General features: G+C 35.0%; 1 protein-coding gene across 3 annotated transcripts; it reads right to left on the reverse strand.

Annotated features, from left to right (window-relative positions):
• Positions 1-1,043: 1,043 nt before the first annotated feature.
• On the reverse strand, positions 1,044-14,470 carry unkl (unk like zinc finger). 3 transcript variants are annotated; one of them, XM_042010798.1, is made up of 16 exons: positions 14,405-14,470; positions 13,555-13,764; positions 11,690-11,866; positions 11,295-11,428; positions 11,031-11,166; positions 10,826-10,943; positions 8,394-8,478; positions 8,093-8,259; positions 7,510-7,698; positions 6,923-6,973; positions 6,632-6,809; positions 6,441-6,536; positions 6,099-6,335; positions 5,755-5,942; positions 5,397-5,654; positions 1,044-5,220 (listed from the first exon to the last, which is right to left on the reverse strand). In XM_042010798.1, the coding sequence occupies exons 1-16, from the start codon at positions 14,467-14,469 to the stop codon at positions 5,065-5,067; spliced, it is 2,445 nt and encodes an 814-aa protein (XP_041866732.1). In that variant the 5' UTR covers position 14,470; the 3' UTR covers positions 1,044-5,064. The 3 variants fall into 3 exon arrangements, with proteins under 3 accessions (XP_041866732.1, XP_041866723.1, XP_041866741.1); XM_042010789.1 differs by having other exon boundaries at positions 6,441-6,557; XM_042010807.1 differs by lacking the exon at positions 7,510-7,698 and having other exon boundaries at positions 6,441-6,557.
• Between the last annotated feature and the right edge of the window lie 1,358 nt (positions 14,471-15,828).

A 15,828-nucleotide genomic window follows, 5' to 3' on the forward strand; every position in this document is an offset into this window, starting at 1 on the left:
AATGCAGTTTCCTCAGAATGAACACAGTCTCCATCAAATCACTTCTTTCCCCTGAGAAAAATACATTTCTTTTCTTATATTATCTCATTACACTGACAAATAGAAACTTGAAAACTTTCATTTGTTTAAGTTCTAATAAATTTTATTGAATAGCAATTCACAACTAGATGCTACATCATAATCAATTTACTGCGCTCCATAATATCCAGTGACCTATTAGTTGAATATCTAATTTAGAAACAAGTTTACATTCAATATTTCAGGATTTCGATATTCAAATAACATTTCCACTAAAAATGTCTACTGTACATGGACCAACTGGTTCCACATTCAGATTACTTACTTTTGACTCTGTACTAATAATTTTACTTAATTTGAACAGCTCCATACATCATATTCATAAACATGTACAAGATTGCATAAATCTGGCTCCATTTTAATAAAGTTAAAAAAAAAAAAAAAAAAAAAGACAACAACTAACAATAATATAAACAGATTAAACTATTCCAATGCAGAGCAGAGCATGATACATTTATCACTGTTCATTTGCAAGATTCTTCCTATTTGGTGCTTTTTCTTACAAATAACTGACATTTTGGTGCCAAATGACTAATTGAGAACAAAACTGTGTATTTAGTGGTTTGATATTGCTGTTTTCTTAAACTTTATGGCAAATACAGACAATAAAAACAATCACTCAGTTGTAACCATTGCTTCATGTGTCAAATTAATGAATCCATTCTCATTAGGTTAGCCTTTTTCTTTATTTCTTTTCAGTTAAAGTGGCCTGAATCTAAAGGGCCTTAATAATTACATTGTGGTCCACGAAATTATTGTAAGGCACTGGACTTCTAATTCTGATTAACCATGTAAGTGTTTTCCTTTTCAGTCAATCAACATTATGTAGTCATTAAAAGGCACAGATTTATTTGAAAATTGGTCCAACAGATGAAATTGAAACAATCTGATGAAATGCAGAGAAATTTAAGCTGTGCTTACCCAGTGAATTTTTGTTTGAGGTTTTTTTTTTATTTTTTATTTTTGTAGAAAGCTTGAATTAGGTCAAGTAGAGTTCTTAAAGGTCAGGGCCCAAAACAAATTGCTGCAAACTGAATTTTAATTTAGTCTGTATCTGCCACTGATGCTCACAATCATTTTCCGTCTCAGGAATTATGAAAACTAATTCAGACCACGGTTTTAAGAACTAGGAAAAATATGACTCCAATAAAAACAAAGCACCTTACAGTCACTGTAGGCCTACCATATCAATATATAATGCATACCTGTCAATTTCCAAACTACATAGATTAAGCAAAGTCAAACGAAGTTTACTCATAACAGTACTGTAGTGAAGTTCATATGGCCACTTCAGAAGCACAAATGTCATTTACCAAGACATTCCTTCACTGTAGACAACAATTTAACTAACATTGACTCCTTGGTTAAGGTCAGCATGTGCTAGCCAGTATTGCACAATCTGCCATAAATGCAAATGTATATTTACCACAAAATCAGAAGTACAAATACGTAAGTAAGGATCTGACCCATGCAATTTTGATAGTCAACTATAACTAACATCCGATAGAAAAAGAAGCCTTTAATTACTTTTAGTGAATTTTATTTGTTTTAAGGTACTAGGTGATTTACTTTTTTTTCTTTTAATCAATTTAGAGTTCTTACTAAAGTAAAACAAATGCTGAAATGTAGTAGAAAAAGCAACAATACAGGTCTTTGGTAAAACTGCAAAAAAAAAAAAAAAAAAAAGACAGAAAAGGATATAAGTCCATTAATGTTGTAAGCAAAAGAGTCCTGTTGGTGACTCAAAAGAGTTATCTATTACTGAATGAAATATTAAAGGAATAATAATAAGAAGAAAAAGAACAAAATCAATTAAAAAAACAATATACTGCCACTCAAAATATTGACCTTTGTCTTAGATTCATGTAGACAACCTTGGTGCTCTCCACTCATTTATAGCTTTGGGCAAGTAGGGCTGTGTTTACAACTACAGGCTGATCTGATAAACACTCGAGCATTATCTAAATTCTCTTCTGGGGTCATTTTCTCCATACAATACTTATTTGGACAGCTACAAAAACACCACTTTGGTTTATTTTAACATTTTTACACTAGACATCATTAACTGAGTTGGCTTTACAGGCAAAAACAAATTAACCAAAAGGACTCTGTGAATTAGCTGCACCGTACACCACTATCCAGTGTACTGAGATAAAAGCCAACAAAAAAAAATTGTTAACCTTGAATCATTTAAAACAAAAAGGAAAATCTATAGTAGTACAGGCCCATGACATCATTTTACTCGATTTACAAAAGTACTGAAACTTTGACTAAAATGAATTTACAAAAATGAACAATTCAATCAAAAAAGATTAAGTCAAGTTAGATGCATAAGACAGATCATTTCATAGTTTATGAAATCTGAGCTGTGGATGCACAACAACATTCAAACATCTAGATGTATAACAAGAAACTACATTAATACCTTTTCCAGTAGCAGCGAAGCTTGCAGAAGTTATTAAGCCTTACCTACATAAAAATAAGTCGATACAAATATTCTGGCAGTGTGACACAGTGCGAACATTTTTTTCTTTTTTTTTGTAGCTGGTTACTATACCGCATAACATGCAATACCAGAAGTGTTTAGCCTGCCTTTTATGCTGAAATATAGTCATGAAAATGCTAAAATACCATAACCTTTCTTGATATTTTTCCTCTGAGTTGCTTAATTGTCATCTGTGAGAATGTAAACAATGCATTATCTCATATTTATAAGTAGCAAAAGGTGTACCTGGAGATACATGATTTTCTACTGATTTTAAAGCAAGAATAAAAATGTGTTTTGTTTTTTTTTTTTTTTTGTTTGTTTTGTTTTTTTTTTTAAACACAGTAGAAGGTCATTTCAATTAGAGGAACCTAAGCATAAATTCTACACAAAATCCACTCTACAAGTAAACTACAGAATTCTTCATTTACTGCAGAATTATTTACTAGAAAACAAGGAACTGAACTGTTCAAAAGCATTCTGCATGTTGCTATACAAATTTCATGTGTCCTATGTTTGCATACTCCCAAATGGAAAAAAAAATATTTCAAACAACGAAGCTGCACCGAAAGAGCACCACAACCAAGCAATGAATGGGTGGGTGTGTAGCTGGAGGGGAGCAGGGAGGTTCATTTCTATGGGTGAAGTCAGACCACAGGCACTGACCATTTTAATCTTCAATTATTTTCTGCAGAAATACCCAATGGAATTTGGCCAAATACAATGGAATATACTTATATACACATATAGTCAACACATGTTGATGCTTTTGTGAAGTTAAATGCACAGAAACTTGTGCACAAGCTTCAACTGGTTGTCTGCTCAGACAATCCTACACATAACCTTTTTAACTAAGGCAAGGCACTTTAGCGTTAGAGGCCGATATGTTCTAGACAAGTCGAGAGACTAGATTCCTACAAAAATAACAAAAGAAAAATCACCATTTCAGGCTTATAACAAATACATGCTTCTCTAATGGCTAGGCTATATAAATTTCTACATAACTTACTGATTGAAAAACATGTAGCATGTGCCTTATTGATATTACAGCTGCTGGTTACACCTACAATGCAGTTTAAAATTTGCACTTATTTGATTGAATTTTATAAATCTAACTATGAAAGTATAAACTATTAGATACTTTTCTATGAAATAGAAGTAAGTGGAACCATGCCATGTTTTTTTTTTTTTTTTTTTTTTTTTAAAGGAAACATGAAATATTCAAATTATGTTTCACAGTACACGCAAAAGCTTCAGACATTAGCTTATGTAGAAGAAAAGTATCTAAAAAGAGACACAAAAGAATAACTACAAAGCAGCTTAAAGCAAATTTCTATATACCCATTAATAAAGTCCCATATCAACAAAGTGCTTTTAATAAGAAATCAAACGTCCTCAGAAAGTTGGTCAAATTAATGATGTTTGACTGATGTGAAAAAAATTCAATTTGGCTAGAAATTTAAATTAAATATGGATTCATTTAAAGAGGAACACTGCAAATTCCCAACATTCACCTGTTTGCTTTGTTTTTTTTGAGTCATTACTCCTTATATGCAAACAGAGCTTATACGTTTATTGGTTTAATAAACACACATTGGACATATTTTCTACTATTACATGATATTTTAGCTAAAGAGCTTTTTCCTATTAAATTAGCACTTTTGATTTCTTTAATAAGGCTACAACAGATGCACCAGCCCTAAATGTAAACATCAGTCACATTCAGGCTGTAGGGCATCAGTTTCCTTGATTTGCTCCAATTTAATGTATTTACTGTATTCCTCTTTAAAGAAATCTAGTTTTGCCCATATGATGCATAAAATCATCAGATTAATTACCATGTGATCTTAACATTGCTGTGTGGATAGATATATGCAAACAACTATATTTGATAGTTTTGTCATGTTGTTTTATGGGCTATAGGACAGCATTCTTTGTTAAAAGTAGTTAAAGCTTTGCTAAGAGTGACTGATTAAATTAACTCAAAGTATGTGACAAACACTGATGTTATTTATGATTTTGGTAATAATGATGCATAAAAAAACAATTCTATTAGCCTTTTACATCTTCTAGATCAATTTGTTGAAAAGCTGGTGTTGAGATGCCTCCAAATTTTCTCTGATCTACCTTTAAGTGCATAAAGAAATTAAGATGCTGCCACATAAAATAAAGATCAATCCACACTAATGCAAACCTCCACGCATATGTCCGTTAGTGTTTGAAGGATGGACGATATGACAGTTACAAGGCAATTAATATTCTCATCTGATGGCATGGCTTTTTACGCAAAGTAAATGTTAATATGGGCAGAAAATGAGCAAGACAACATCCCCTGTTTGCAATCTGATTTATACCAATTAAGTTGTGCCAGTCAAACATCATTTCATTCTAAAGTAATTTGATCACTGTAAGAAACAGACATTGCTGTTTAGAAAATGTATTAACTATGAGTAGTTTTTCAAAGGGCTAATTCTTTAAATAGTACCTTGAGTTACTGTACATCACCACTTCAATATTTTTGTTCTACAGTAGGGACATTCAGTTTTGCTAGGTGCACAGTTCTCACATAGTACATAATGTTGGCAAGGTTGCAGAACAATGCAACGATCATGCTTTTGGCAAACTATACATTTCTTTGACTGAAGCTGAAATATTACCTGTTGGGGGAAGAAAAGAATCGATATCAGCTGCATCCTAGAAAAATACAGTTCATGCAGACTTTTCAAAAAAAGCATGCTTGGTGACAAACATGGATGTGAGGAATAGTCTGACAAACCATTTTAAAACTACGCAGATCCTACAAATGAAATGTGTGAGATCTAGGCTTTCTTACCCCGTCTATAAGATCTAGGTCATTACGTAGCTGACTCTGGATGGAGTGAAGCTTTGACAATGGGAGCTGCTCCAGCTCTCCATAGCTACGAAGAAGAGGTGTTCCAGGGGTGCGACAAAGCACATCAAAGTCCCCCTGGAGCTCTTTCAGCTTGCGCTCTGTTTCTTCCCATTTCTGTTCCGCCAGCTGCCGCTCTGCCTCAGCCGTCTTTGCTTGCTCCTTTGCTTCATGTGCATCTTTCTGGCAAGCTTCACAGGCCTGGAACAAAGGTCAGGGTTGTGTTTGAAAAAAACAATCAATGAACTGTGAAACTATGCAAATATTTCTATTTCAATACACGTTCATTGAGAGTACTGACCTGTTTGACCTGATGCCAGGCCTCCTCCCATTGTTTGATCTTCCTCTTAGCTTCGTCCAGCTCCCTAAAAAGGCGGGCCACATCAGCAGTGCTGGTTGTGGAGGTTAGGCTGCTGAAAACTGGTGATGGACTTGGTGAAAAGCTGCCACTTACAAAGTCCCAAATGTTGCTAGCTCCTCCATTCAAACCTATACGGATCAGACAAATTATATTAATTAAAAATCTGTATAACACATTAAGTTAATAAAAGGCTGTTGTATTCTAAAACATCTCATGAGCTCTACTACGTCAAACAAAATTGGAATCTACTTATAGTTTAAGCTCATTTGAGCTATCTAGTTTACCCAGAGAGTTCTGTGAAGAAGAGGTGGGTGTTCCCAGTAGGCCATGCTCTTGCTTGGCTAGCATATTAGATGGTTGATTTTGCTGAGACACTGTCCCAGACAGCAGGGACTGCGATAGAGACTGGGACAAGGAACTTAGTGGGGAGGTGGAGAGCGATGATGAGGAATTAAAAGAAGATGATCGTGCTAGAGAGCCAGGAATGTTAACAGGAGCGGATCCACTTAGCACCCTTTGACCTGCAAGAAAAAAAATACAAACAGTTTAAGAAATATACAAATCAGAAATTACATTTGAAATGAACAAATCAAACTGCTGTGGCTGGTAATAAAGGCTTTCCTTACTTGACAGTCCTAAGCTGTTATCTTGCTCCTCCAGTTCTTTATCATGCAACATAGATGCAACATTGATGTCACTAAAGTTGAGGTCTAGTGCAGATCCTAATGAAAAATGGAAAAGATCTGAGATTTAAGAACAAAACTCAGAGTTAATTCCAAGTACATCATCTCCACTGTGTAGTACGACATGCACGTACCTATAACAGACTCCACGGTGTTGCTCCCTGGATAAAAAGGAGTGGCTTTTGCATTCATTGTTGATAAGGTGGTGGGTGAAGAACTATCTGAGCCAACACTAGAGGCCAAGCTTGACGTTATGCTGGAGGTAAAGCTTGATGCCAAAGGATTCACTGCAGAGAATACAGTATTTTGTGTCTAAAAGAAAAGCAGAAGAAAACATTTAATTATCTTGTTTTTACTGACACAATATGAATTGAAATATCAACTTTATTTAACATCCCCACAAAAGAACCAATTTATTCACATACCTGTTTTTCTTGGTCCATGAATTTTTGATCCATATGTCCCTTGCTTTTAATCTACAGGAAATAACACAACGACAGCTAATTTTAGCAACATTTTAGATCATTTTAATTAAAAAAGGCAGTGATACTGAACTTTTACTTCCTGACAGAGATATCTGTGGCCTTTTGTTAAGCTGATGTTTCCTGATTGTTGTAGCTGTCGTCATGATTACATGATATACTGAATAAAGTAGTGTGACAATATTTTTTGGCCAGTTAGATCACAAAACTAAGTATTTTATAGATACTTAGCATTTTAGGAACTGTTAAGAGAATAATCTCCCCACAACAACAATCACAACTGATTATATTTCTGAGACATACTGTATATATAATTACAAATGCAAAATCTATAATTTTTCAATAATACGATCAAACACATAAAATGACCTATAAGCTTCAGAATACATGGTGAAATGGTTTTGAGTGATCAAATCAAAATGACATGAGAAATAAATGATAAAAAAATAAATAGCGATGCCAGTTTTTTTTTCTCTCTCTCTCTTTTTAAAGTTTATTCTTCCCAAATCTAAAGAGTGGATTCTGTGTACCTGATCCTCACGTTCAAAGCCCGGTGCTTTGGGATAGTTAGAAGCCAGAGATGACACACTGGATGTGGTGGACTCTGAGCATAAACTACTATTAGTAAGGGATATGGGCCTGCTGATGGATCCCACTGGGGATAACAAACTGTCGCTTCCTGAGCTTGGTGTTACAGTTGAGTTACTAGAACATGAAACCTGGAATAGAGAAGTGCATATGATCTCAATAAAATGATGATTTAAGGAAAAAGAAGAAGAAGAAAAAAAAAAGAAAGCCAAACTATTACAATGGATGAGCTATGGAAGTGATAAAATGAATAGGACTGAGAAAAAGCACTAAAAGGTAAACTAACTGTAAACTGCTACTGTGGCTTATTTGGCTAGCTTACAATGAGAAAATGTCTGTTTTAAAATAAAGAAAAAAAAGTATGGCAAATGTATAAAAAAAAAACATAAAAATGGCACCATGATAAAATTATGTCAACAAGTAAAAAAGAAAAAAATTAAATCCAGCATTTGTGTTGAGCTGGATCTGATAAACTTTCTATTAAAGAAGAGAAATGGAAATAAAAGAAAAAAAGGGAAAGCATACACTTTCTACTTGTCCATTGCTACTGGCTGCGCTGATGGTGGAGTTTCCTCCACTGTTCCACTCAGTGACTGGAGACTCTGAATACTGCTGGGAGCCCAGCTGGGACTGTGAGCTCGACTGAATCGCTGTTAGTAGTGAGTTCATCGTCTCCTCTGTTGAGGGAATTCCTGAAAGGATTCAAATTCATTTTAAGTTTTCATTTAGTGAACCAGGTTGTTGATCAAATTAACATTCCTTGTGGTCGTTATTAAAATCCAAAGGTAAATGGTCTTTCTTTTTTAAGTAAAAAGTTCTCACTTACTTTCTACATGTGCAAATGCACAAAACGGTCCTCTGGGACAGTATCCTGTTTGTCTCATATCATTGCATTTGGTAGATTTGTAGATCTGGAAGGAAGAAAAACAGACCACAAGTTATTAAGATTTGAAAATAATGTGTTTTGTTTAGGAGAAAATATTTGAATTACATGAGTGAGGCTATCTGTCAGTCTAATGTATTTTTTTTAACCTTTTTTCCACCATTAGAATCAAACAGAGGACACTTAATCACATAGTCAACAGATAAGCCTGTCACAGCTTAGTTTGAAAGAGGTAGCACAGGGAGAAGTTGGTCTACCTCCATCAAGAACAGCAGGACAAAAAAATTAATAGTCTTGTGCAAAGGTCACTATTTAAAGGAGTCCAGTTTTTGTCCTTTTTTTTTTTTTTAGGTAAAAAGGGACTATTCAAGTGGGACTCTTTTCAGAGGATTCAAGACTATCACCACCACAAAGCATCTGTGTGATCTGCTGCCACCTGCAGGACAGACTGCAGGTATTTCCCAGTTTTAACCGAATCTTTCAGCCTCCCTGCCATCACATTGTTTATATTACATTCAGTGTCCAGCCAATCTGCTCAAGAAAATGGCCTTTTTTTTCCTTGTTTTGATCATTTCTGTCAGACATGTCATCACCCATCTCTGAGGACAGAGAGTCATAAGAACATCTTCTCTGGTTAAAGTGCTCATGACACGATTTAGATGTTATGTAATTTTGCAATACAACAATACAACATGATGAAATAAGTGGTTCTGTGCAGTTAAAAGTCAAACAGGCTTGTTTTCATGCGTATATCGGACGTTGAAAAGAGCACCGCACCAGTGGATTGAAAAATGACAGAAGCAACTGAAAACATGGATGATAGTTCCAGTACATCAAGTCTGGTTTGTGTGATGGTATCATCAGCCAATTCCAGTTCAGAAGAGTGTGGTAATGCTGAGGAATATGGTGGCGGACCGAATCGTACCAAACTTCCTGTCCAGCGAGTCAGACTGAGTCGGAGAGGCAAACAGGGGGACACAGACTGATATATTACATATGTTAAAAACAAATAATTAGTTTATGTAATTTATTTAAACCTGATTTTCAAATAAAATCATAGCAGTGTATTTATATTGAAATTGAAATGTCAAAATGACCTGATACAATGATAAGGATATACTGTGTAAATAACGAAATTTGAGATTACTGCAGACATTAAATGACTGTACATTTGCTAGTAATCCAACCAGAATTTTTTTCCAACACTAGAACAACCACAGTGGACATTTAGTCTGTTTTGAAATTTTCATATTCCATAATCATAAAGCCTTGCTGGTTCCTGACTTTTCCTAAAACTACATTAACTTTTATTAAAATTAGTTTTAATATTTAGCATGTAAAGAGCAGAATAAATAAGATCATTTCTACCTGCAATGACTTAGACGCACAGGATTTTGCACTGTTCTATTTTTAGATTCTTAATGTTCTGGATCATATGAGAAGTATTCTGTAACGGGTGGTTTGCAGAAATAGATCCATGCTGTATTTTACATCATACTGGACTTTGCAGAAACAAATGTCCACATCATCATCAAGATGTGCACTGAAACCCAAACAGCTCACAGGGCTGATGGTTCCTTTATAGTTCATTTTGTAAAACCTTATTTGATTAGGGCTATAAGCTATTATTATAAGCTAGTTATTGTTTTAGCTGTAGTTCGCTATAAAGGGAAATTAACTTTACATGTAGCTGTCAAAATTACTGCTGGTGACCGTTTTAGTAGTCTAGTAATAGAATCGTAACCATTCTAGTGTTAAAATAAAAGGACAGCCTTCTACTTTTCATTTTTGTGGGTGCCAGTTTGATCTGTGTGTGAGCATGACAACAGAGTAGGAGAGTATTTGCTGTAAGAAGCAGGACGAGGTGATTAGCATTGTAGCAATTTCTCTGTCACATTACGACTTAAAATGCATCCAATATTCTTTGTAGGTTTTTATTAACGTCAACACATTACCTGAGATCTGAACTTTAATAATATTTAGAGCAGCTCTGCTGGATAAACTGTTTCATCAAGACATTTAAAAAGTTGAACTGTTTTCTGCACTTCTGGCTGTGAATAGCTAACTGGTAAATGTTCTTTAATTTAATGTTTCAAATACTGTATTTCAGAAGTGCATGTAGACGTGTTGCATTGATATCTAACAGAATTGGATTTTATCAGAATCAAATTGAATCAGGAAGTTAGTGGTGATGCCCAGCCCTAAAGCCAACCAAAACGTATGTGTAGTATTTCTTACAGCAACCATCCTTGATGGGAAGTGACTAATTTAACTTACTGTGTTTTAAGGTGTGCAGAAGAATAAAAAAAAGGGGGAAAACCCATAACACACTAGAATTTGTTATTCTCAGATGCAGCTAAACAAATATAACTCACCTCTGGATGAAACTGCTGTTCTGTACGAGAGTGACAATACTGGCAACTGTCTCCACTGTCACATTTGGAGGGTTCACCCCATTCATCACCATGTTTCACATTAGGGCAAGGAGTGGACCTGCATTTATAGTCAAAGCCTTTAACACTTGTATACCAAAACAAATACACACAACATCATCTTCTCTTGTACTGAATCATAGCTCACCTGTATTTGAACTTTCGTGGATTTCGCCTTCGATCCCTACTGTTGTGGTAGTGGGGGCATGCATAGCCCTGTCTGCATAGTCTCGGGGGCTTAGTACACTGATCTGTTTTATAATTGGCTAAAACAAAGTTGGTATCTGCAAAAAGAGATATGAGTATCTGTTATATATATATAGGCAAGTGATGTTTGTCATTTATAACTGGGGTGTGATTAATCTGGCAAAGAACACAAACTTTCCTCATTTAACAACAGAGGCTTACTCACCTTGCCACCGGGGATCTTCTGTCAGGGTTTTCTCAATCATGGCTTGGCTAGCTAATACACCAGGCTGCAAATCAGGAATACCTTCCCCAGATCCCAACTGACCATTCTGGAGGGCCTCTTGTGCTTGGATCTCTCTGTGAACAAAATGAATATAATTATTTTCATTTCTGATTTCTCAATAAACAAAACACCCTTGGAATAAGAATGATGCTAAAGAAAATGTTAATAACCACAGTATAAGCCAAACAATTCCTATAAACCCCTGTGGCAGAGCTATTCTATATTGTAAAGGTGTGATGTATGTCTGCATTAACTAATTTGTTTGTTGCATCGTAAAGCTTTGAAGCAAATATTTGGCAGGTATAAGAAAAGCTATTATTTGCTTCACATGTCACCTTATATCATAGACTGGAGGTCGGAGATCATGTGGCCCATGAGCAAAAGCACAGTGTAGGCCATTCTTCACACAATGCCCTCGAGCATCTGTCTCATGGATACAAGTACCAGTCTTGTAATATCGTAGATGGTACTTGCGCTCTGTGTCACCAGTGGTCCGGTGTAGATAAGGGCAGCTGTGGAAACAAGCACACAAAATATACAGAAATAATCTTATGAATTTTTTCAAATACAACACATAATAATAATAATAATAATAATAATAATAATAATAATAGCCTTTGCATGGCATTTAAATGATTTACATAAAGAGCAGCCCAAACTTAAAATTATTCTTAAATAAAATTTTTCGTACTAATGTATTTAGAAAATGCAAATAGAGCTGAAGACCGTAACTATAGTGAATGATTAGTAAAAGCATAAAACTCTGCTGACATTCAAAACAATGTCTAAGCCATTTATTAAATATATATATATATATATATATATATATATAAGAAGGATGTTACAGCTGCACACATTGCTTCATAAAAGATGGACTAACAGAACAGCAATGCATCAAGAAATAAACAACCAATAAGCCCCTTGAATAAACAATATTTTTTCCTTCTTGAGTAGCTACAGTTGCTATAGCAACACATACTGTCATACAAAAATATCTTCCATTAGCAGAGGGGGAATAGTAAGGATTACAGTGTGCATCTTGCATTAGTTTAATAACTGATTTTTTCTTTCCTTAAACCATTACCTTGCATGCAGTTAAATATTCATTTTATTTAGTTAATTACCCATCATACAAAAACGCTTTTTGATAAACATTTTATTTAGTCTCGGCATCAGTTGGTTAATACTTAAATGTTGACATCGGCTAAAACCAAAAGGCCTTGAATGACATGCTTAGTAAATGTTTTCTGCTGTGATTTATAAACTTAATGTGCTCCATTCACATTTTTTAAATATTGTGTTATCACATTTAGAAAAACACCTCCCAAAAAATAGCAGAGACTAGGTAAATTAGATTTCTGAAAATATGCTATTCTGATGGAAATTCTGTGTCATTACATTGCCATCAGCAAAAAAAAAAAAAAAAAAAAAAAAGCTGCATTGATACTGAAAAAATTGCTGTAATGTTCTCTCTTTTATACACAGCAAGTATAAAAGCGTGCATGCAATAACAGAAAAACAGCCACACAAAAAGAGGACCATGAACTAGCGTGCACAATAATCTGCCAGCATTTTGAAATGTAGAGTTCACCTTCAGAACTCCAACATGCACCATTTAAATGAGTGCCTGTTGCATTAGATTAGTTTCTGTTCCATTTTTTAATTTTAGGATAAAATTAAGTTACACAATTGTGGTTAAAATTACTCTTTGGCTAAATTGTGATTTCGGTCTATGTGTACTTTAAAAAAAAAATAATAATACTGATTGCGCATGAGTACCTCTAAAATCTTAAAATATAACTTAGAGGTTAACTACATGTACTTTGTAAATTCTTGTTAAACTCTGCTGACTTTAAATGTGCAACGTAAACAAAAGACAATTTGATTAATAAAACTCTTCTCCCTTCTAAAAAGAAAAAAAACAAGCTTTGTGTCCTAATGAAATGCCAGTAAAAAAAATGCACTTGGGATAACGTTACTTCTTTGGACTACACAACGAAAAAGTGCTACATAAAAGAGAGGTATTACCACACAATTAAGCCAAATCATTTTATATCATAGGCAAATAGAGACTACCAATTATATCTAAGTAAAAGCATTTTATTCAGTACTTAAGCCAACAATGGAATTTGTTAGCTGTTGCAGCAAACCGACGTAGTAATAAACGTGCAACACAGTGTTGATTATAACGGGGACTTACTCATCTCCATCTGGACAAATGCCTGTGGTCTCGTCGTATTTTGTGCAGTACACGTCAGGGCTGTAATTAAAGGTTCCGTCTCTTCTCCTTATGGGTCGCCTTCTTCGCTGGTTAAGAAAATGCCAATGAAAGCAAGTAAAGGGTCTGTGCTGCGTACACTTGTGCTGCAGGAACAACGGGCACTGCTCTGTCCTGAACTCCTTCAAGTACCTGAAACAGTGAGGAAAAACAAAAAGGTAGTGTTGTAAATCCAGTTAAAAATAGATATTTAGTAACGACTGAACCCAAAGCTAAGCGAAAGTGTGGAGATGTCGTGTTCAGCTGGTCGTGCTGTAGACTAATATATTTTGGGTCACTAACGTTAGCTTGCTATTCAGAGTACAAACCACGCATGCATTTAGTCGTAAGTCTGGTTAAGAGCCTGTGAGCGTACGTCTATGAATGTGCGTAGTAAGGGGGAACTCAAAATAAGGCCGAGCTATTTACAAGCAGACTGGTTAGCGAGTTCCTGGCTAATCATTTAGCAGACCAAGATGACGATGTAATATAAAATAGAACATTTAAAAAACATTTTAACTCTGTGAAGCGATAGTAAACAATTCCGATAACGAATAGTTTGGCAATTAAGCGATTCAACATGTTCGTATTTCCTGCCTTAGCGCTGATGTCGTTAGCAGTCGATGTTTGCTATGTAGCGTTCGGTAGTCACAAAGCCAGGAAAAGCACCATGTTTTTAACGCACACACAGGAGTTGAGGAATGCTAGAAATGAAAACGCACAAAAGTCCGCGTGCAGCTAAAATTTTCGGCAACAAGCAATTTAGTTGATTATTTGCAGCAGCGTTACTCACGTATAGTGGGTTGGTTTCTCGGTTTGAGGAGACGCATTGGCCGCCGTTTTCGAAACCGACGGCATTTTCAGTCAAAACAATGAATTGCGCATGCGCCCGGATCTGTTGCTTGCGTACAGGCACGTCCGCCTGCAAAACAACGCTCTGCAAACACCATTGGACTGTCCACACGGACGTAGGGGAGGGAGCGCGCTGGAACAATTAGACACTGACATACTTCTCAGACTGTTTATGTCGCCTGGCTTTATAGACATACTGATAGCTTATATAATTCAATTCAAGCTGGTGGTTTTATTTTATTTTATTGTACTTGCAGTGAAACAGACACTGAAATTAATATCTGTCTCTGTCCATGTTTCCAAAAATAGCTACCTTGTCAGAAATTCCTCTTGTTGGTGTTCTTCTTCTTCTTCTACTTATTATTATTATTATTATTATTATTATTATTATTATTATTATTAGTAGTAGTAGTAGTAGTAGTAGTAGTATTTTGTTGTTGTTGTTGTTAATAGTACTAGTAGTATTAATACCAATCATAATATTTTATTTGACCCAAAATAATACAGTTTTGTTTTTAACTTTACATAATTTTCCACAAATATCCACATCCTGTCTATCCTTTTTTAATATAAAGGTTTTATGTTTTTCTTTATTTTAAAACCTAAAAATGGAAATAAAAATGTGGTTATTCAGAAACAACAAATATGGTGGCTCTTCATTTAAAATATATATTAAGTTGCCTTTTTGAAAAGTCTCATAACATTTGCAGCTCTAAAGGAGATTTATTTAGCTGGCTGAGAGAAAAATGGCTCTTTGGTTTGGAAAGGCTGCAGACCCCTGCACTAAACACATTAACAGATTTAGCAGCAGTTTTCTCTTTAAACAGCAACAGTTAAAATATTTTTTCATATATATTTATAAAATCAAATATTCATGATAAAGAAGGATGAAATGTTCAGGATTTACTAACCAAAAGGCAAAAAGTCAGCAGGACAAATTTAAAGCTGTGAAGCTGCTTCCTTCTAAACACAGAAGGAACAATATGTGATGAATATCAGCATCAGGTGAACAGACAGAAAGCAGGATTAGAATCTCACAGCTTCTAGATGGTGAGGAGAGAGAAATATTTACAATATGCACAATAACTTCCATCTATGCACCTTCAGTGCTTCATTATCCAGATTTCTGGCCTATAAATTCTCTAACCTTTCATTCTTAGCCTAACTGCACCTACAGCCTCCGCTACCGGGAGTTAAGGGGTTAACATCTCGTTTCCGGGTGTAGCGTCAGGTCTGTAGATGTAAATATAAACATGTGTGGTACCCACAGAAAGTCCATAATCTCATCTAGCACCTCAGCAAAATCATTTCTATGACCACCAAACACAGTTAAGACAACAATAATTAAAAGACTAGGTACACAAA

The sequence above is a fragment of the Melanotaenia boesemani genome, chromosome 2 (genome assembly GCF_017639745.1).
Source record: "Melanotaenia boesemani isolate fMelBoe1 chromosome 2, fMelBoe1.pri, whole genome shotgun sequence".
Lineage (NCBI taxonomy): Eukaryota > Metazoa > Chordata > Actinopteri > Atheriniformes > Melanotaeniidae > Melanotaenia > Melanotaenia boesemani.

What these genes read in the sequence shown, in the direction of transcription:
- unkl (XM_042010789.1), bottom strand. Translation starts at nt 14,469, where the DNA reads ATGCCGTCGGTTTCGAAAACGGCGGCCAATGCGTCTCCTCAAACCGAG. An exon ending in GAGAAACCAACCCACTATAC is followed by an intron (nt 13,765 to 14,404) that starts GTGAGTAACGCT and finishes TCACTGTTTCAG; the next exon opens with GTACTTGAAGGAGTTCAGGA. An exon ending in TGCATTTGCACATGTAGAAA is followed by an intron (nt 8,260 to 8,393) that starts GTAAGTGAGAAC and finishes GAATCCTTTCAG; the next exon opens with GAATTCCCTCAACAGAGGAG.